The 20,793-nt window shown below is 54.7% G+C and overlaps 8 protein-coding genes across 8 annotated transcripts; 3 read left to right on the forward strand and 5 right to left on the reverse strand.

Annotated features, from left to right (window-relative positions):
• Positions 1–16: 16 nt before the first annotated feature.
• V2A60_001413 (uncharacterized protein) lies at positions 17–802 on the reverse strand (the record flags this gene model as incomplete). Its single annotated transcript, XM_083252774.1, has 1 exon — positions 17–802. One exon carries the CDS (start codon positions 800–802, stop codon positions 17–19), a length of 786 nt encoding a protein of 261 aa, XP_083108900.1.
• An 884-nt stretch (positions 803–1,686) lies between these two features.
• Positions 1,687–2,915, reverse strand: V2A60_001414 (alpha/beta hydrolase family protein; the record flags this gene model as incomplete). The annotated part of the gene is made up of 2 exons (XM_083252775.1): positions 1,687–2,286; positions 2,340–2,915. 2 exons carry the CDS (start codon positions 2,913–2,915, stop codon positions 1,687–1,689), a joined length of 1,176 nt encoding a protein of 391 aa, XP_083108901.1.
• Positions 2,916–4,398: 1,483 nt separating this feature from the next.
• Positions 4,399–5,635, forward strand: V2A60_001415 (uncharacterized protein; the record flags this gene model as incomplete). The annotated part of the gene is made up of 2 exons (XM_083252776.1): positions 4,399–4,512; positions 4,619–5,635. The coding sequence occupies 2 exons, from the start codon at positions 4,399–4,401 to the stop codon at positions 5,633–5,635; spliced, it is 1,131 nt and encodes a 376-aa protein (XP_083108902.1).
• Positions 5,636–7,104: 1,469 nt separating this feature from the next.
• On the forward strand, positions 7,105–9,261 carry V2A60_001416 (uncharacterized protein; the record flags this gene model as incomplete). Its single annotated transcript, XM_083252777.1, has 3 exons — positions 7,105–7,413; positions 7,499–7,794; positions 7,965–9,261. The coding sequence occupies 3 exons, from the start codon at positions 7,105–7,107 to the stop codon at positions 9,259–9,261; spliced, it is 1,902 nt and encodes a 633-aa protein (XP_083108903.1).
• Positions 9,262–9,611: 350 nt separating this feature from the next.
• On the reverse strand, positions 9,612–13,658 carry V2A60_001417 (uncharacterized protein; the record flags this gene model as incomplete). The annotated part of the gene is made up of 4 exons (XM_083252778.1): positions 9,612–9,963; positions 10,026–10,210; positions 10,274–11,088; positions 12,932–13,658. 4 exons carry the CDS (start codon positions 13,656–13,658, stop codon positions 9,612–9,614), a joined length of 2,079 nt encoding a protein of 692 aa, XP_083108904.1.
• A 1,063-nt stretch (positions 13,659–14,721) lies between these two features.
• Positions 14,722–16,604, reverse strand: V2A60_001418 (general substrate transporter; the record flags this gene model as incomplete). The annotated part of the gene is made up of 5 exons (XM_083252779.1): positions 14,722–15,303; positions 15,355–15,453; positions 15,571–15,928; positions 15,998–16,357; positions 16,408–16,604. 5 exons carry the CDS (start codon positions 16,602–16,604, stop codon positions 14,722–14,724), a joined length of 1,596 nt encoding a protein of 531 aa, XP_083108905.1.
• Positions 16,605–17,983: 1,379 nt separating this feature from the next.
• On the forward strand, positions 17,984–19,708 carry V2A60_001419 (uncharacterized protein; the record flags this gene model as incomplete). Its single annotated transcript, XM_083252780.1, has 2 exons — positions 17,984–18,962; positions 19,029–19,708. The coding sequence occupies 2 exons, from the start codon at positions 17,984–17,986 to the stop codon at positions 19,706–19,708; spliced, it is 1,659 nt and encodes a 552-aa protein (XP_083108906.1).
• Positions 19,709–20,055: 347 nt separating this feature from the next.
• Positions 20,056–20,544, reverse strand: V2A60_001420 (uncharacterized protein; the record flags this gene model as incomplete). The annotated part of the gene is made up of 4 exons (XM_083252781.1): positions 20,056–20,154; positions 20,230–20,292; positions 20,367–20,407; positions 20,475–20,544. The coding sequence occupies 4 exons, from the start codon at positions 20,542–20,544 to the stop codon at positions 20,056–20,058; spliced, it is 273 nt and encodes a 90-aa protein (XP_083108907.1).
• Positions 20,545–20,793: the final 249 nt, after the last annotated feature.

The following is a 20,793-nucleotide window of genomic DNA, read 5'->3' on the forward strand; positions in this document are numbered from 1 at the left end:
GAGAGCCAAAATTTCTCTATAGTTTCTCTCGTGTGGGTGTGATGGGAAGAGGAATCTGCACCCGCAGCTGCGGCTCCGGCCGTCCGTCGGCCTCAAACTCGAGCAGCTGGCAGTCCTCGATGGCGACGCCATTGGCAAACTGGGTCACGACAAAGTCGAGCGTGGTGCCGGGCGGGCCGAGCACCACCATGGGCGCGTGCCAGGTCCCGGCACCGTACGTCACGGCCTGCTCGCGCGTGCCGACGAACGCGCGGAGCTCCTTGAGGTTGGGCAGGCCGCGGCCGGGCGTCGTGCCGTGCCGCGCGACGGGCATGTCGGCGTCGTCGTCGCCCGGCGGCAGGCTGGGGGCGACGACGACGAGGTAGAGCGACGCCGACGACGCGACGGGGGAAAAGGTCTGCGTGGTGAAGGGGTGGCGCTCGAGGTGGCGGACCACAAACTCGGCCTGCTGCTGTTGCTGCCGCCTCCGGGACGACGACGGCGACGACGAGGAGGATGCCGCCGAGAGCGGGCGCGAGGCGCACACAAACATGCTCATGATGGGCTCGCCGGCGGAGCCGCTGGGCGCGTCGCGGTAGAGGTTGGCGACACGGCTGACCTCGCGGTACTTGATGGCGAAGCCCTGGTTCGCGGATTCGGCGTTGGCGGGCAGCGTGCCCGCGTGGTGGGCGTAGGCCGTGGGCAGCACGCCGGGGCGCGGGTTGCCGACGACGTCGCCAAAGGGCGCAAAGGCGGCCTGGGTGAGGGGCTCGGCGGTGATGCGCACGTCGAGGTGGCCGACTTGGATCGTGCGCTCGGCCATGGTCAAACGACGGCTGTTTTGTTGCGTGTGTGTGTGTGTGTGTGTGTGTGGCTAATAAAGAACGACTATGGGATGAGATGGGGGAGTTGAATGAATTTGTACAAGGGCCGATTGACGGCTAGAATTGGCCAAGTTAGGAACAAACAGCAGTGCAATTTTTCTTTTCGGGGAATTGCTCTCCGAAGAATTATCTTGCCAGAGCTGAAATATACATGGAATCGAGTAATGGAAATGCCGCAATGAGTGAGTGGTTCAATATTTGGCCGCTCTGTTGGGTGGGTGGTGGTGGGCGTGGAGGAGAAGGCTGTAGTAATGCACCGTAAGACACCGGAGAGCTCCGGTGGTTGGCCGCCTGGGCGGGGCGAGCCCTCCGGTTCCGGCGGCGGCCGGGCTCAGGTGCAACGGCAAACGGCGACGAAAAGTCGGCGCAGACAATTGAGTGTACTGAAGAGAGGAATTGGCGAATGAGCAAGATTGGGCGTCATCAGAAATGTTTCATTCAATATACTAAACGCATGCATGTTTTAGTTCGCCCTCTCACCTGTCAGGTAGGGATGGTAGCAGGTAGCGGCCACAGACGGCTGCCAGCCCCAGTTGACCTCATGCAGGTACCCGGTCTTGCTTGCCGCAGGTATTTGATACATGGCAACTCTGACCAATTTCTTCATCATGGAGACAGCGTCCTTTCATCTTGACTATTTTCATGTACATTCTCGACGGCTTTGTCACGCCACACGATACCGACAGGAAAACTTCTAGGACGAGGCACCTCATTATCCGTGAGCAGCTTGACCTCTAGTCTTGTATTATATAAAAAAATGAGCACTGAACTTTTTTCAGCTCTCATGACAGGCTATATGTGTGCCAATTTTCTACTAGCCAACTCAGCCGCAGCAGGACTGTGACAAAGAACTTCTGACAATAGAAACCTCATGGAATTTGCGACCAAGGTTGCACAGTGGTGTCTTCCTTCCCCGGAATAGCTCGTCAAAGTAGGCCGTCAAGACGCCGAGCGCGACCTCCTGAATACGACTCCCCTCAATCGTTCCAAACGCGGCCTCTACCAGGGTCTTCTGCTCTTTCGAAAGGGGGAAAACAGTAAGGAGCAGAGGTATGTCGAGAAACGAAATGTGGGTAGTGTTGAAGATGGATGCTTCTACCTTTGTATTGCGGAGGTTTTTCCAAAATGGATTCCAGTTTTCAAGGCTCGTTGATCCATTATTTGCCTCTGAACTAACCAGCATAAAGGGCTTGGCTAATCCTTCGGTTATAACAGGGCCAAATATTTCACCGTCAATATCCAACCCCCCCTTGATGCGGTTATCGCTGAGCATGGTCGCGGCAGCGGCGGCGCCCCCAAGGGAATGACCAAATACAGCAATGTTGGCGAGGTCAATTCGATGAGGGAATCCCTTTGTGAGTTGATTCATCATCGTCTTGTCGTGCAGCTGATCTATGACAAATGAAATATCCCCTCCTCGGACCTGTATGTCCTTTCTTTTAGCCGCTATACCGGTGACACGCATGTGATGCTTACCTTGAGATTTCGAAGTCTTTCAGTGGAGTTTGTCGTATCGCTATCACCGAGAATTACACTGCCATCAGGAAACTCAACAATAGCCGCGTCATATGGATGGTCGATGGTGATGACGACGTAGCCGCGACTCGCAAGAGTGCGCGCAAGTGCTGAGTATAGAAGCCTCGAGGTTGTATGACCGGGCGAGAAGATGGCGATAGGAAATCCCTTGCCCTCGTTGTTCTCCTTCAAGGCTGCAACAGGCGGAAAAGTATAGTACTCAATGTCAAACGAACTGGGCAGATCGGCTGGCAGTCCTAGGCCCACCGCCATCTGACTGTAAACGCGCGCCGTTTCTGGGGGCAGGTAAGGAAGCACTTCCGGCGAGCTTGGGGACTGTTGAGGGTCCAGTGGGAAGAAAACAGAGACGAGAATGCGGCGCAGAGCTTTCTTCCCCGGAGGAGCATATGGATCCAACCTACTGGCGTCGGTGAGATCCTCTACTTTGTGTGCGACAGAGTACTGGCCCGGGAGCTTCGGGACCAGAAAAGACTGGGAAGCTCCTATGAGAAGAGATATCACGAATAAGAAATTCATATTGTTGTCCTGAGATGAATGCAATTACGCTGAGTGGCCTATTCTGCATGGGAAGAAGAAGAAGGTTTTATTTAGTTGTTGACGTGACTGCGCGTGTTCCGTTAGGGTAATGCTCCGAGCCTCGAATATCGGCGCAGGTAAGCACACTTTGCCCGACGGATATGCGGCATTTCCTCATGGAGACAGGAATACTTTCTCCGGCAGTACGATGTCCCGAGCACCGAGCATTGAGCATTGAAGCAAGCTGCCTTTTCCTCGCCCAACTGTGATGCGAAAGTTGACCAGTCGTCTAGTTGCCTTGGGTGCGCACCTACTCGGATGGAAAATCGACCACTCTAGAAATGACATCACTACTGCATTGACACATGATGACTGTGATTACAGGATATCCACCATTTCTTGCCTAAAGTAGTTGGTTTAGCTGAATGATCTAGTTTGCCCAGGCTGAAAACACTGGAAACAATGTTTTCCGCTGCCAAGTCTACCCCGGATGCCCGGGACGCACCTGAACCATTGTGCACACCCACTACACATTGCCATAGCTTGCTGGGAATAATAATTCCACAGAGCAAGGCGCGCGCCTGCCGCTAACCAGACTAAGTTGGGCTGGGAGCCATCCGTTTCAATGCGCCGCGGGATATGCTCATTTATGTGCACTGTTCATATTGATTAGGCGAACTCATGTAGAGTGTCGAAGAGGTGTGAGCTTGACTGGCTCTATGCTGTGCAAAAGGATCATCATGTGCTTAGAACACGAGATATTAGAAAACTCTTCCAGTTTCCTGCATAAAGTGTGCAACAGGAACAACTCTGTGAACATTTCGTTCCTTTAAATATTCTCTGAAAAGCACAAAGTCCAGAAATTGGCAATTGATTCGATGATCCAAGTGTATTGGTTGGTCGCTGGTTGTCTCTGAACCTGAACTAACCTGGCTTATTGCTCGTCATTTGAAGGAAGTATCAGGTTTGAAAGAACTGTGACTGGCCGCACCGCTGTCACCAGGACAAGCCTCAATTACCGATCCAAGCGAGCTGCAATAGAGACGATACGATTCATCTCCCGCCGATGACCAGTTCGCGACTTTTTGTTGGAGGCTGATGCACACAGGCTGAACGCTGTGTCACACCTTTTGCGCCGCCTTCCTAAAACGGGTCGCCGCGATGAATCATTTCTCAGCCCTCGTTATGACAGGCGTGGGCGACTGCATTTAAGCTTATTTTAGCCCTGAGAGAAAAAAAAAAAGGACGGACGATGCATTACTTAATTTGTTAGATTTTCCTTGTCAAGTTTCCTCTGTAGGGCCACTTTTCGATTCGTTTCTTTACCCAAGACACTTGCCTCTCTGCTCGCCACTATCTCATTCATACTAACTGGTTGTCTTGCGTCATGTCACAACCAAATTACTCGCGATACCTGGAGTCTGTCTATCCCGGTACCGTGTGGGAGGCAGAGAGATGCCCGCATGGATCAACAAATTCGACAATGCGCGCTGTCAAAGTGTCTGGGACGGACGGTCCGCAGTCTGTCATTCTGAAGCATGGCCGACCGTACTTTGACGATGATGGGCATCTACAACCCTTTTCCATCGAGCGCCAGGTAAGCGTCAACGCGAACAATGGCCACCACGGTTCTCCTTTATACTGCTTACAACGAGACACTGATTTCTTCCTTCTTCGTTCTTCTTCTATTTTTGCTTGTACAGCGTGTTGAAGCTAGCATGATCTCGCTTTGGGACAAGGGCGGGCCATTGGCTCAAGATGCAGCTTGTGATTTGGCTTGGCGACTGCCCAAGGTTCTGCGGCATGACCGCGGCTCCGAGGCGGATCTGCGACTCTCAGACAGCAGCGAGGAATCATCGATTCTGCTCATCGAGGATCTGGGCCACGTCCTGCGTCTCCACAACGCTATACAGGGCTGGTGTCGAGAGCCGAACTGCGAAAAGGCAATCGAAAGGGTTTCTCGCATCGGTTCTATACTGGGCCATTCCCTCGCGACACTTCACAGCCAGGAGACTGCTCGCGCCGTCAAAGCGCATGCGGAACTGTCCAAGGTGGTCTCCCAGAACCTGACGGCGGACGCCGTGTGGTACCTCGTCATGGAGCCTTTGCCGAACTATCTACGCGGCTCGCCCAAGGGAGAAGAATACTTTCAAAGATTGGTGGAGGACATTCAACGCCCCAAATTTGACTACCCGCAGTGTCTGATGCATGGAGACTTCAACTTTGGCAATGTGGTCATACAGAATCCCGACGCAGACGACGACGACGACCACCGCCGCCCCGTCGCCATTGACTGGGAGTTTGCCACCAGCCAGGGCAGAGGTGTCAACGGCGACAACTCCGAGTTCATCTCGCTCCTGCACTGTATTCTCATCGGTGCCCGGAAGCGGGAGCCCTCGTACGCGGAGCTGATTCGGGTGCTGTGCCGCAGCTTTTGCTCCGCGTATCGCGACAAGGCAGCCCTGCCGTGCACCATGACCAGGGACGACCTGAACACGCAGCTGTATCGCTCCGCCATGCTCGTCACCGGGCGGGACATGATCAATTTCGCAAACGACAACTGCCACGACGATGCGGCCTTTGACGAGATGGTGGACGTGGGCCTGTGGTACCTTGAGCATGCCGGTCACGACATGGACGAGTTTGTCGAGTTGAACAACCAGCAAGAGCTTACCAGGGAAGATGAGGGGCTTGTTCGCTCAATGTTTATCTTTTCATAGTTGAGATGAGAGAGAGAGGAGTAAAACTAAATAATACGCATCCGTGACAGATTTGGTGGTTGCTTGGGCATGTACATGGTGAGACTAGCGCGGCAGTGTGTAGGCCAAGCAGCCTCATGCAGAGTGGAAACGTACTTGACTTGACCTAGTTGCAATGTATTTTCCATGACAACCGAGTATATCGAGAGTAGTGGTGCCTGGGTACGGATAGGTGTTGGGTATCTGCGCTAAACGGCGCCCGTCTGCCTGACTCGTGAGTGAAGCTTCACTACGAGCCGTTATTAGCTTCCCCAAGTTGGCGAGCCTGTATCCCCGTCCTCATCTGGTACCATAGCCAAGCCGATGGAGTTTGAGAGCAATTTTGCCCGTTTTTTCGAATACAAAGATTCGCGTGACAAGCTTCTATGAACTCGAGTTGAAGAGAAACGTCTGAAACAAAAGAAACACAAAAGAGCAAAAAGAGATGAAAAAAAAAGATGTTTAAATTCGACACTAGCATACTTGTACTTTGATAATGCGCCGCCGTCATTCATCTAACCTGTTATTGGCCCAGTCAAAGTCTCGCCCGCCCGCATGGCGTCCGTGTAAGAAAACCCGCACGCCAACGTCAGAAGCCGACGCCGAATCGTAGCGATGGCCAACTACGTGGGCCTTTCCGCCACTTGCCGACCGCACATTTATTATACAATAGTTGGTCATGATGCTTGAACAAACCTGTTGTTGAAGACTTGATCGCAAAAGAGAGCGTCTGCGCCCGATAACACGGGGCCGGCAGGTCTTGCCAGAAACGACAGACAGACAGCCGCCACGCAGACCGGGGGGGGGGGTTCGCAAAGCACCACTGACATATGCAAAGCCGTTCATTCGGCGCCAGCAAGGAGGCATGGAGGCTCTTGTTGAGTAATGGCTGTCGAATCAATCGCCACCTGCAGGGGAGTGCCACCCTCCACCTCCAACCCCCAGGCTATAATAATGGAGGGGGTTTCGGTAGTCCGACATTGATCCCCGAGCACGGCCATTTCCGCCTGTTCCGCATTTATTGCGGAGGGAGGCATCTCAAATCGATACTTGGAAACGTCGGAAATAAAGAGAAAGACAAACCAAAAACGAATGCATCGCTCTGTAAACAAAGTGTACATTTGTCATGTCAAAATCTCATTGCATACAACATCTCACAATGCTCGGCAAAGAGTGACCGAGTCGTAATCCCCGACGACGAGCTCCCAGCAAAATGGTCTTGTCACCGTCGATCTTCCGGCGCCGGCGCCGGCAAAGTCCCAATAAGGTGGCTAGCAAAAGGCTCCAGATTTCTCCAACGGCAGACCAACAAGGCCAAACCTTTTTTTTCTTCTTCTTCTTTTACCTTTGCCTCTTGGCCATGTGTATATTTGTTTCTTTTTTATTTAAACAACTTCTATAATTACTTTTATTTGTCGTGCCATGCTGTACGCTTCGTCGACATCCTCTCGATGATACGTGACCACGACCGCCGCACGCCGCGGCCGTCTCTCGACAACCCAGATGGCGTGCTTCCGCCGTTACTGAGCAGCGGCGATGCGTCCACCGCTGGTGCCGGTGCCGGTGCTGGTGCTTTGCCGCCGCCGCCGCCGCTACCAGCCTCCAAGGAGCAGGCCAGCAAGAAACCCGTCGCATGGAAGGACATGCCGCAAAAACGCCAACTGGCTATCCTGACGCTGTCGCGCCTCAGTGAGCCGCTGGTGCAGACGTCGTTGCAGGTGAAGCCGTACCCTCGTTCCGCAATAACGGACCCGACCGGCGTGCACCGACCGGCGTGCACCGACCGGCCGTGACAATGAACCACAAAATGGACAATAAAGACTAATTGCGAATCGCTGTCCACAGGCTTACATGTATTACCAGCTCAAGTGGTTCAACCCCGAGCTGCCTGACTCCACCATTGCGACGCAGGCCGGCATCCTGCACGCCAGCTTCATGGCCGCCCAGTTCGTCACGGCCCTGCTCTGGGGCCGCGTCGCCGACTCGCGCCGCGCCGGCCGCAAGACGGTGCTTCTCATCGGCCTCGCCGGCACCAGTCTCTCCTGCCTGGGCTTTGGCTTTTCCACCACCTTTTGGCAGGCCCTGCTCTTCCGGACCCTGGGCGGCGCCACCAACGGTAACATTGGCGTCATGCGAACCATGTATGTTTTTTTTTATATTTTTATATTTTTTATTATTATTATTTTATCTTCTTGTTTTTTTGCCCAATGTACTTTGGTTTCCGAGACACACATTCGGAGAGAAGAAGACGAGAGGAAAAAAAAAAAAAGAGATAATCCGAATCCACCACTGACTTGCAGACAAATGACAGGATCAGCGAAATCGTCCGCGAAAAGAAATTCCAGCCCCGCGCCTTCATGCTCCTCCCCATGACCTTCAACGTCGGCGTCATCGTCGGCCCCATCCTCGGCGGCCTCCTGTCCGACCCGGCCGGCAGCTACCCGGCGCTCTTTGGCCGCGTGCGCTTCTTCCGCGCCTACCCCTACGCCCTGCCCAACATGGTCAGCGCCGCGTTCCTCGCCGCCGCCGCCGCCGCCGTCTGGCTTGGCATCGAGGAGACGCTCGACGCCCTCCGCGACGACGCCCCGGACCTCGGCCTGCGCCTCGGCGGGCGACTCGTCGTCGTCGCCCGCCGGCTCTGGGCGGCGGCGCTGCGTGGCAACGGCAGCAGCAGCGTCGGCGGCGGCAGAGACAGACATGTGGACCAGCGCGGCGAGTACGCCGCCCTCGCCACGCACGACGTCGAGCTCGCCTCCGACACCGAAGCCCGCGGGCCCTCCTCTCGCGACGACGGCGACGACGCGGCCAAGCCACGGCGCCGGCGCGGCGCCCGCTACACCCGGCGACTGCCGTTCCGCCAAATCTTCACCCGCAACGTCGTCCTGACCTTTGTCGCGCAGTTCTTCCTGACGTTTCACATTGGCACCTTTAACGCGCTGTGGTTCGTGTTCCTCTCGACACCCGTCTACGACCCGTCCAAGACCACCACCAAGACGCCGCCGCCGCCTCCGCCGCCTCCGCCGCCGCGCCTGCCGTTCCGCTTCACCGGGGGCTTGGGTATGGAGCCGCAGCGCGTGGGCGCGGCCATGGCCATACTCGGCGTCATCGGCATCCTGATGCAGCTGTTCCTGTACCCGAACCTGTCGGCGCGGCTCGGCACCGTCCGGTCCTGGCGCCTGTCGCTGCTGTGCTTCCCGCTCGCCTACCTGCTCGTGCCGTACCTGTCCGTCGTGCCGAGCACGGTGCCGCCGCCCGCGGCCAAGGCCGGCGTCGCCGTGTGGCTGGCCATCTGCGGCGCGCTCCTGGTGCAGGTCGTCGGCCGCACGTTTGCGCTGCCGAGCATGGCCATCCTCATCAACAACGGCTCGCCGCACCCGAGCGTGCTCGGCACCGTGCACGGGCTGGGCCAGAGCGTCAGCAGCGCCGCCAGGACCGTCGGGCCCATGATTGGCGGTCCCGTCTACGGCTACGGCCTGAACCGCGGCTACGTGGGCTTGGTGTGGTGGGCGCTGAGCGGCGTATCCGTCTGCGCGTGGCTGGCGAGCTTGCTGGTCAAGGAGGGCGACGGCCATGAGGTGTGGTTAGAAGGTGACGAGGAAGACGATTAAAGGATGGAGAGATGTGATATGAGTCACGCAAGCTAATGATTACATGCATCGCATTGTTTTAAAAAGCATTTGTTAAGTATAAAAAGTATCGAGGTTAGACATCGCTCACGAGCGAAGAACAAATTGCATGATACCCGACCTAAGATGAAAACAGTGTGCTAGCAAGTGCTGCCTGTAGGTGCACTACTGCGTGTGGTTGAAGAGAAGAAGAAACGACACCCAATGAGTGACAGTATGTGGACATGTATGCTGTCACGGCCCTTGCTGCACCAAAACGCCAAACCTTGAAAGAGCAAAAAAAGAAACAGATGGAGAAATATGTCACAACGAAGATTGAAGAGTAGATCAGCCTACGAGAATGGCTTGTTTGTCCGGGTCCCTAGTTCGTGGCCTTCGTCTTCATAAGACATGCGGCCGCCGCTGCCGCTCTTCCATGGAGAAGGAGAGCTGGGAAGTTTGTTGACATTGGGGTTAGGTAGCGGATCATGGTCACCATTGCCGCGTGTCGTGCCCGGTTCGTTGTCGGACCATCGGTCCTCGCCATAGGATGCGGCTTGTGCGGCACCAAAGGCGGCGGCGATACGGCGTTTCTTGGCGGCGCGAATCTGGCGAATGCTGAGGAACAGTGCAACAAGGCAAAGCACCATGACGGTGATGCAGAGACCAAGTGCTGCCGCATAATTCATGGCGAAGAAGTAACCACTGGTGCTCGCGTTAGGAAACTTGGTCATGTGCTGATCGGAAAGGCCGTCAAGACTTACTACAGCATATTGAAGACGGCAAGAAGAAGAACACCGTTGCCGAGCCAGACGTGGATTCGGCCGTATTTCGTTGGCGCACGCGTCTGGCGGAACTCGAGGTGGTGCATGACACCGAGGGCAAACTGGCCGAGGAGGAAAGCGACGACGAGGAGTCCGATGATTTGGTGCGCCGAGTTGAAGCGCATAGACTGTAATGGACAATCAAGGTCAGCGGTCGGATTGCTTAGCATCAGATTACATTGGTCACTTACGCGATTGTAATGGAAGCTGGTGGCGATACCCATACCGAAGCCGGCAAGGACAACGATGAGAGCGACGCCCTGGTTGGCACCGTGCCATGTGGCCCAGCGACCGACGCGCAGCAGCACGATGCCGATCGGGAAGAGGACGAGGATGGCGAGCGTCATGAGGGCGGCGTGAATGGACGACTTGACGTCGAACAGCTTTGTGGCGTGCTCGAGCTGGGTGATGCCCTCGTCGACCGACTTGTCGGTGAGGGCGGGCGTGTCGGCGGCACCCTTGGTACGGGCCATGTCGATGCTGAAGACGCCGTGGGACTCGTGGTAGCGGAGGGCGGCGCGCTGGTCGCTCGAGCGCAGCTTCTGGCGGGGGCCGAGGGCCCAGATGGACTTTTGGCTGTTGGAGTTGAGGTCGAGGTAGCCCTTGCCCGAGTCGGCGCCGGGCCAGTTCTGGCACTCGATGCAGCGGAACGAGAGCGTGGCGAAGCCGTCCTGGACGCGGGTGCCGGGGAGGTACTCCCAGCGCATCGTGTCGTAGAACCGGGGCTCGTAGTTGCCGTAGGCGAGGCGCGGGGAGAAGGTGACGTTGTCGCCCCTGTCGTTGAGGTACATGACAAAGTAGAGCGCGCCGGCCATGTCGTGGCTGCCGAGGCCGATGGCGCCCCAGGAGCGCGTCGTCCGGAGACGCATCGTCACAAAGTAGTCGTTGACATCCTCGTCGCCAATCGTGAAGGCGAAGCCGAGATCTTTGTCGGGGGAGACAAAGGTGGATTGGCCGCTCGGGTTGTCTGCGTCGTCGGCGGCGGCGGCGAAGGAGGGGACGAGGGCTGGCGAAATGGAATTTGTCAGTTATATGACCGTTGCAAGAGACATTGTTTGCGACGCTGATGGGCCAACATTCAGAGAGTTGCATTGCCCGGCAGGAGGGGGCCATTGAACAAGGGGAGGAGGAGGGGGAGGGAATCGAGGTTACCAGCAACAGCGGCGGCGCAGCGCCAAAACGAGGATAGACGCATGGCTGCGAGGATGGATTACAACATGAGCGAGAGAGTGATTTGGTTTCAAAAAAAAATTTAGCGAGAGATGGACAAGGCCAGAGAGGGCCTGGGAAACAAAGAAAAACGAATGTAGGATGGCCCAAGACAAGGGGCTGCTAGGAGTTTGTGCTTGTGGGATCGAAAGAGGACGCGAGAGGAGGGACCAGGCAGGGGGTAGCGCGGCACGGTAGTGGTATTGTGACCAGCATGCAGACTTGCCAGATTCCGAATCTACTTTTAGTACTGAGGATCTTGGTCGCGTCCGTCCTAAGTAGGTTTATTTTCTTGTTTTTCAATTCCAGTCTGGATTTGAGACGGAACAAGTACCATGGCTGGGTAAAGACTCGTATTGAACCTGGCATTCAACTACAACATATCCTCAACCCAGACTCTTGCTCCTCTCTTTCGTGTGATCAACTATTTACATTCTTTGCTTGGAATATTGACCTTCATGCATTTGTCCCAACTTTGACTGCCTGTCCTTTTTAGTGTGGAACCCATTCGAGACACACACCTTTGACACCCAGCTGCCGGCAATCAGGACGGGGGCCCTGTCCTGGTGTGGGTGGACCCGGCATTGCAATTCGGCCCCTTTTAAGTGGCTGTCGCAGTACAAGATAGACCCGGGCTGCATTTGAGATCCACACATTAAGCTACTCGTCCTTTGGCATGTGGCTGATTTCTAAATGACGGGCGGCCTGCAGGGTAAGCTGTGCAAGTTGCTACTGATACTGATATGTGGCCAGCCTACCCTGGAGCCACGAGATCCTGGCAACTTGCAAAACGAGACGACGTTCGGTATGACTAGTAACGTGCAAGCAATAAAAAAAATTCCCCAGTGGAGAATCTGTAACTACTCAGTAACACATTCGTTGTGCCCAGCAGACTCTGTTCAGTCGCTGATAGTTTGCAACCACCAAGTTAGTTATCGCTGACCTGTTCCATTGCTTACACTTCAATATTAGCCACGGCTTGAGAATAATTCCTTCTTAAAGTAGAGAATAACATGATACAACGATTGAATCACAGAAACAATGATACTTCATCGCTCATGTACTCTGGCACCTACTTTCAGTGTTACATACGCCAGCTCAAGCCTCATCAACCACGCAACCACTCAGCCGCTCAAGCTCAAAAGCTCCTCAAGTCTCTTCATGCGTTTCTGAGTCCCGAACCCCACATGCTGTTCAATGTCCATCAGCATATTATAGAGTCGCAACTTTCTGCTGGTCCCGCTAATGTGCTTTGCAGCTAAAGGCAGTTGTTTAGCATCAATCCCTCAGCGTCTGCGCCGTGACTCGTCAATGACAGACAGGTAGGGGTTTGTCCGTCAACGTACCGAAAAAAGTTGCTTGTACAGAAAAGTTACGGACGCACTGCGGAAGGTCCGATATCCCGATATTCGCAATCTCGGTCGCGTGATGCTCTATCTGCAGCCTTGATTGAGCAGCTTCCAACCGCTCTGAGGCTGGCCGTGGTTGTCTCAACTCTTCTTCTATACCAACAGGGCTCCGCGTGCGACGCTCAGCAAGTAATAGGAGGTGCAAGAGGTGATATAGTAACATTGCCGCCGCTTTGAAATGAAATTTTAGTACCACGCCTACCGCAAATCATATGAACAAGTTCAACGCACCACTAGCGGGAACTGCAAAGTAGAGCTTGCAAAAGCCTTGATCATCAGGGCCGCTGTATCGAGTTCCGTGAAAGGACGCGGGCAGGCTGTCAAACCATTTCGCTGCCTCATCTTGGATGTCCGTTCGGCGCTCTGATGGCGTTCCTAGCCGATACACAACGTCGATGGCTCTGCCAACAAGCCAGAGTATGTGGTTCCCGAGGGCGTGCTCGTCCGTTTCCTTTTCCCGCCAGATGACCTTCCATGTCCGGGGTTCAATCTGCAGCGGCGCTTCGTTGACCAGCGCCACAAAGATCTCGTGGCGAATGTAGATCCAAAAGTTGGCCAAGTCCATTCCGGTCGACGAGGCGCTGATTCCGCGAGTGGTAATCAAGCGCGTGGCACCATCAAAGTGAGGCTTGTGCGCATCATCCTGATCTGCTGTGATTTCATAGCTGGCCAGCAGCATAGTCGCCGTGAGCGTGTCCTCTAGATGGCTGGCCCCGCGCCTGATTTGTTCGAGGAGCGCCTGCAGCGCTCTGCTGTAGTAGCAATTGGCCGCGTGTTCCCACACCTCCCCCGCGGGTAGGAGGCTCAGATGCTTCGCCGTGAAGGCACAGACGCTATGCACAAGAAGAGTCGAGCCTGTGCATCGGCGTAGAATTTCGCGCTGGTAGGTGCAGTTGCCGTCAAACATATCCATCCACGTCGCAACACCAGTCTGGTACCTCTTCAGTAGATGCACCATTTCTGGTGTCAGCAACACCGTTCCACCTACGCGCGATTGGGAGCCCCCCGGTGTGAGCGCTGAAAATGATGACTCCGAAGGATTCGTATTGAAGTCAACCCATGTAAATGTTGGAGATGGGGGCGACGCAGAGCCCACCACCCCCGTCTCGAGAATGGAAGCTTGTTGGTCTACGGCAGATGATGAGACGTCTCGGGCGGCACCTCGTCGCGGCTCGTCGGGTGGCCTGCCTTTGAAGCGGAGAATCAGGCTAGGCTGGCGGCAGTGCAGATCGAGGCGCTTGCAGTTCCCACAGATTGGCTTTTCCTCATCGCACTTTGTGTGCCGCGATTTGCAGGTATCGCTGCAGATGATTTGATTAGCGGTGTTGGCCTTGTGAGCTGGAGGCAGCAAGGCGCTGTTGGCCCAGCAGACCTCGAGAGGCAGTGCAAGGTAGACCAGGAAAAATAAGAAGAAACATATAAATAGAAGCTACTAACCAACCTGAATTGGGATGTAGAGTCAGTACATGCGAGGGATAAAGTTGACGCCGAGTCACAGTGTAGAATGTTGCTTACCAGTTCTCCTCCTCGTGCCACCTCGGCGCCTTCGCTTGGCGACAGCAACCGCAGATGACTCTGAGGACTGAAACGGAAGTTCATTCATTTTGGAATTGACCGATCAACACAAGACCAGCACCCCCGGTAATCGATCAAACACTGACGAAGGAAAGCTAGCCTAGACGTTGTAGGTGGAGTACTCGATCACAACCGTCGCAGTGACGCCGTTCGGGAGCTCTCGAAAAGATCACGTGGCAGGCACCAGAGACTGAATGAACTCCGAAAGATCGAAATTACTCTAGAACTCCAGTGACACGTTTTTATATACAATATTTGAATTTTAAACTTAATCTATTCGTGCTTTGTGGCTCTGCGTCTAGTAGCTACGCTCGCTTAGCAGATAACGTCCACTGGTTCCGGGGCAATAACAACCAAGGTACCCTTTTTATGAACCAGCCTTTAGGCAACAACAACTCTTTATGAAATCGTACAGAAGCGTTTTACTGTTAAAGATCGCAGCCCTTTTACGGCCGCCGTAATACGTGCTTCTTTGCGCGGCTCGATCGAAAGTCTTGTTGTATTTCGGCCAAGGTTCGTCGTCGAGTCTCCGGCATGGCGAACCAACAGACCACTGCAGTCGCAGAGGTGCAACCAGCAAAAAGAAAATAGGCCCCGCAGCTCGTTTTAGAGAGGAGAATAGGCGTGATGAGGGCGACGACGAAGTTGGTGAGCCAATTTGCGCCGAGGGCGATGCTGGTGGCCGTCGCCCTTGTTCTCTGAGGCTGGATCTCGGCCGCGTAAATCTTTAAAACGATGCCCCATGAGATACAGAATATAGCTGTGAAGACATAAATGGTGACGACAGCAACCCAACGCGCGGTGCTCGTCGGGGAGACCGCATTACCAGCGTACAAGCCACCGAGAAGAAACATGCAGCCTGCCATCCCCAAGCCGCCGAAAATGGTGTTTGTACGGCGCCCCCAGCTATCCGCCCAGACTGTTGCTGGAATGGTCACGGCAAAGATGACGATAGCTAGTATGCCCGAAACGAGAAATGTGTCGCCGTCGGCGCCAATGCCGGCCTGCTGAAAAAGAAGCGGAGCGTACTATAATATGTGAGATGCGTTGCTCTCGGAGGCATTGGAGGGAGAACATACATAGAGGACTCCATCAATACCAGAGAGCTGCTGCATGGCCATGAGAAAGATGGCCATGAAGAAGCGAGGCCGAGCTTCTGGTGCGAGAACATCCATGACCTACAGAAAAATGTTAGCGTGGATCAGTGTCAATGCACTCGCCGTTCACTGCCATGAGAACAGTGCAACTCGAAGTTTATAAAGGTTCGTTAACATCTTGAGATGTGGGATACACACATGAAACCCCTTTCTGGGGATCGTGGTCGGCAAATCAGCAGGTGACGCATTCTCTGGTGCATCGTTGTCGGCAGCCTTGACCTCCAGCGTTGCCCAGGCCGCAGCAATCTCGGGCTTGCCCTTGCCTTGATCTGCGAGCCATCTTGGAGACGGAGGCAGCAACAAGTAGGCGGCCGCTGCAAAAGTAGCGGCGTATATTGCCAGCAGAATAAAGGGTAGCCGCCAGCTCAGATCGGTCTCGATTCGTGCGGTTCCGTAACATGTGAAGAAGCCTGCCAGGATGCCGAAGCAGACAAAAAGCTGCGGTCCAGTGGTCAAGGCTCCACGATGCCGTGCGGGCGAAATTTCGCAGATATACCTAGCAGCAATTTCCATCCCCCGTCAGCCGCCAATGCACCCGTCAAGGCACCAGTTGTTTGCAACTCACGCCAGCATGATGCCGTTGATGAACCCCTCTCCGACCCCGACGATCAGACGACCGGCGATGAACATGCCGAGATGGACGGCGCCTGCTTCGAGCACGGCGCCGAGAGCGAAAATGAGCCCCCCAATAGCGACGCCCAGCGGCCGACCCAGGCTGTCGGCGACGTGGCCGGCCAGAAAGGAGGTGACGGCGGCGGAGAGCAGGATCGAGGACACGATGAGGCCGTGAATGGCAGGGCTTGGGTGGCCGAAATGCTCAACATACTTTCCCATGACAGTCACCGGGCCAATGATGCCGGTGTCGATGCCCTGTAGAAAGCCTCCCACAGAACATAACAGGGCAGCGACAACATAGCGGGGCGGTCTGCAGATTTTCTTCGCAATTGTTCCCATGACTTGCTGTAAGTAACGTACTGGTTTTTGTAGACCGATCCGTCTTGCGGGAAAATTTTACCCTGGGGGTTAAGGTCGGTGGTCTCGTCAGCTCTTATACTCTTATATGAGGGTGAGCACTGACCGATGCACTTGGCCTCACAGTCAGGAAAAAGTAGAGTAGACTGGATGGCGAGGTCGGCCAAGACGGGGGCCCAGGGTCCATGGAAACCAAGCATGTTGGAGTTAGAAAGCAGGTCCACCAAAGGCCGCATCTTGTTTCTCGTGTATGCTGTTTCCGCCATAGCTACGCCGGGGAGGCAACTCCGATGTGTATTTATCAGCAGAGGTTGACGATGATAGCGGCTGCGGGCCGAAGTTCCCTTCTTTATAACAGGCTCTTATAATGCGGTTGCCAAGGCTCCAACGACCACATTCTCAAAATGGCAATAAATACGCGTCTACGGCGCAAAACGTTAAGAGAAAGGCTACATGGACACCAGTGGCAGATCCACCAACCGTGTACTTTACCTTTTTGGTACAGATCCCAGACTGTGTGAACGAGCGACTCGGGCAGCGCATGCCGCAATGTCGGCCACACTAGCCAAGAGATTTACGATTGGCTGACTGACTACTGGAGTGCAATGAAATTCCAGACTGAGTTTCGGTAGATGAGTTGTGGCTTCAACCCGGAGCGCACTATGCCTGAACATTACTGGACCCCAACGTAACTAAATATCTAGTCCTCGAGATGGAGGACTAGCAATGGATAAAAGAGAATTGTCAGCATTACAAGGGAAAGCAAGCAGCCAAGTAACACTTATGTTTCGATACGCTGCTGGTTTGGCTCCTGTACGCGAATCACGAAGCGAGATGCGCTGCATTATTCCAGCCACCAAGGCAACTTCCTCTACGGCGCCAAAATGTAGTACGGCTCACTAGATTGGGTAACTATATTACCCCCATTGTAGCCCCATTGTAGCCCCATTGTAGCTCACGATATTCTAGTTCCTTGACTGCGGCGCTGCGACGAGATCCATGCTGAGCCACGGCATTTACACGCGTGTAGCAAATTGGCTAAACTTCCCTTTTCGGAAACAAACACCTGCCGGCCGTGTAAATATCCTTTTTAGGACTAGCGCTTCATTGCTTGAATTGCGGTGACAAGCACGGCTTTGCTGTTGCTCGACGCTCTTTCAAACAACGCTAGGCTTTGTACCGCCGCAATATCGGAAGCAAGGGTGAGAAATTACTGGAGACGAGTTGTTTTCCCTCTTCTGGCCCGTACTGATAGACTAATTGCATTGCGGCTCGGCTCCAGTTGAGAACCTCGCAGGGTCGTATGCTGACCAAGAGCTCCATATAGCATATAAACCGAGAAAACGCTTAGAGCATGTATCAATCACCATCGACAGGGAAAAATAATAAATAAAAATGAATCAATGCATGCAGCTTCCTGGCTCTTAGCTGCCTATGAGTTTCAATACTAGATAGTGTGCGAATCATTTCCCCGCCACTATTTCAACTCGGCTTTCTGCAGCACCGTAGATACCTCATCAGCTGTGCCACTTACACCACAACAGACAGAGAGCCCTTGGCAGGGAGACGACCATACACTATGCTGATGTTCTTACTTGTTGCCTTTTTGGCATCGTGTATTCTCGTTCTCGGGCTGCCAATCCTCGCCTACTTTTATGACGCAAAAGGTTTCCGCAAATATCCTCGCCAAAATGTATTTTCCGGTCTTTCGCCCTTGGCTTACGGCTGGGAGGTTGGCAGACCGCACCATCGCATCTTCAACACGCAGCGACTGCACGCACGGCTCGCAAAGGACCCCGTCGTACGCATCGGACCAAACTGGCTCTCCTTTGGCCGGGCGGCCGCTGTCCGGGACGTGTACGGTTTCAACTCGCCGTGCGAAAAAGGCGGCATCTACGGCGCCCTCGGGTCGGGCGGCGGCGCCGAGAGCCTCGTGCTGTCCACCGCCAAGGCCGCGCATGTGCAGCGTCGCAGCGTGGTGGCGGCTTCGTACGCGGCCGGAAACATTCGGGCGTGGGAACCAAAAGTTGCTGACAGCACCTCTACGCTTGTCTCGAAACTGGACGCCTTGTGCGCCGCGGCGCCCTCATCGGGCGCAGACGCCGTCCCAGAGCATGAACAAACCTTTGACGCGCGGCTGTGGTCGTTGCTGTACAGCTTTGAGTGCACCATCAAGATCGGATTGAGCAAAGACATGGGACTACTGGCGCAGGGCTCCGACGTGGTGAGCGTCGAGCTATCTAAAGGGATCACGGTGCGGGCGCCCATTATCGAATGCCTTCGTAGTCGCTCCCGGGCAACCGCTACCATAGTATGGGACGTAGCCAACTTTCCCTGGCTCAAGAAAGCCACTGCACTGGTTTCGACCTGGTACGAACGCCAGTGGCGCAACGCCTCCATCTGGTCTGCATGGATCGAGCAGGCCACCATGGAGCGCATCGAGCGAGGAAAAAAGGGCGAATATTTGGAAGACCTATTTCAGCCCACGGTGCAGCGCACAAAGGGAAGCGAAACCGAACTTAGCCATATCGATAGAGTCGCCGAGGTGCACCAGATCGGTAGGCCGTTCCTTGTGGTACTTTCTCTGCCTTTGCCATGGAGAGGCAACTGACTTTTGCAAACAGTTCATGGCGGCGGGGAAAAGACTGGTATTTCGATTGCCAATACGCTGTACTACCTGCTAAAGCATCCCGAGACCCTGGCCAGGCTCCGCGGCGAGCTGGATGATTCTCTGACCGAGGACGATGCTGTTGCACCCTGGTCCAAGGTCAAGAGAATGACATATCTGCGTGCCTGCATCAAGGAGTCTCTGCGTCTGTCACCTCCCGTCGCCTCGGATCTTCCTCGTACCACGCCACGCCATCGCGCCTACGTCGTTGCCGGGGAGGCCGTTCCTCCCGGCACCGACGTCAGCATATCCGCCTACACGGCGCACCGCGACCCGGCCATCTTCGCAGACCCCGAGGCCTTCTGCCCGGACAGGTGGCTCATCACGGCGGACGCGGAGCGGCTGCGGGACATGATGGCGGCCTACATCCCGTTCAGCACGGGCGCGCGCGCCTGCGTCGGCCGGAACCTGGCTCTGCTGATGCAGATGGTATTCATCGCCACGGTCGTTCACCGCTACGATTTCGCGCTGCCGAGCCCGGACTGGACCGTGGAGTGGGAAGAGTGCTTTACTCTCTGGCCGAGGGAACTGCCGCTGAGAATCAGCAAGCGTCAGATAAACACGCAGTCACGGGCCACGGGTAGTGTTGATCGACTAGTATTGCAGGGAGCTGAGAAGAAGAACAGAACAGGATAGTCATCCCTTGAGGATCGACACCAGAGTATATAACATATCCCTAATCGAATCATTACGCATTAAACCATCCGGCGCTAAACATTAGGATCACCACTTGCGAGCAGCTGATATGTCAAGTAGTATGTAAATTACTTTGTAGTCTCCAGCTAATGGGACAGCATTCACATTGTGCTAGTCCACGTTTGGGTCCAGTCAGCCCTGCAGTCGCGGAAACAACGTGTCCATGACACAGCTCGAGTTATCAAGACAACGAGATTCTCATTAGCGTTGTGCTCAAAGAGTACAGAAATTTTTCCATTATTTCATCACATCTGGTGATAGCTCTCCGAGGTCGCCATGATGGCACACTATGCCTTGCCTTTGCGCTCCAGCTCCGCCTGCTCTTCTTCTTGTATTTGAGCATCAATCTTGGCACCCCTGGAGGGCTCGTTGCCATTCTCCCTCGCCTGCGTCCCGGAAGAGTCAGCAAAACACGCTCGGCAGCAGCAACAACAAACGAACAACAACAAACTGGCACGTACCGGAGCGGTAGGGTCCGCCTTCATCCTGGCCGTGGCGGGGTCGTCGCCCTCTTCGCTGGCTTGCTAATAATAAGGGAGCGGGTCAGTCAAGTCTGTCCATCAATGGGCTGGCAAAACAGGCAGCGGCGGCGCCATACCGTTTCCGCAGCAAGTCTGTTGGCAATGGATCGCTGGTCCTCTGAGAGAGACACGAGTTAGTTCCTGGGAGCTACTTGGATCGGGGTGTGGTTTCAGGGCCGGCGCACTGGGATCGATCTGGCTGTGGGAGTTTTCCTTGCCCTCCTCAAAGGGTTCGTTGTGTTCGGTGGACGGCATTTTGGGAAGAAGAGATTGGAGTGTCGATATTAGGAGCAAGCTCTCGGGTAGTTGAAATCTGCAGCAAAGAAGCAAATTATACGAGGAATCGCGTCGAGGACGATGAGCTGTAGCTCCATATAAGTACTTGACGGCTAGCTAGCCCACATTACATCATGACTTCGTCACCACAGTACGTGCCGACACAAAAAAAATCCACAATTGCATCTTGCAAAAGATGATTCTTGGTCTGACAGTGGCCGGACAGAG

The sequence above is a fragment of the Cordyceps javanica genome, chromosome 1, assembly GCF_051103115.1.
Source record: "Cordyceps javanica chromosome 1, complete sequence".
Taxonomy (NCBI): domain Eukaryota; kingdom Fungi; phylum Ascomycota; class Sordariomycetes; order Hypocreales; family Cordycipitaceae; genus Cordyceps; species Cordyceps javanica.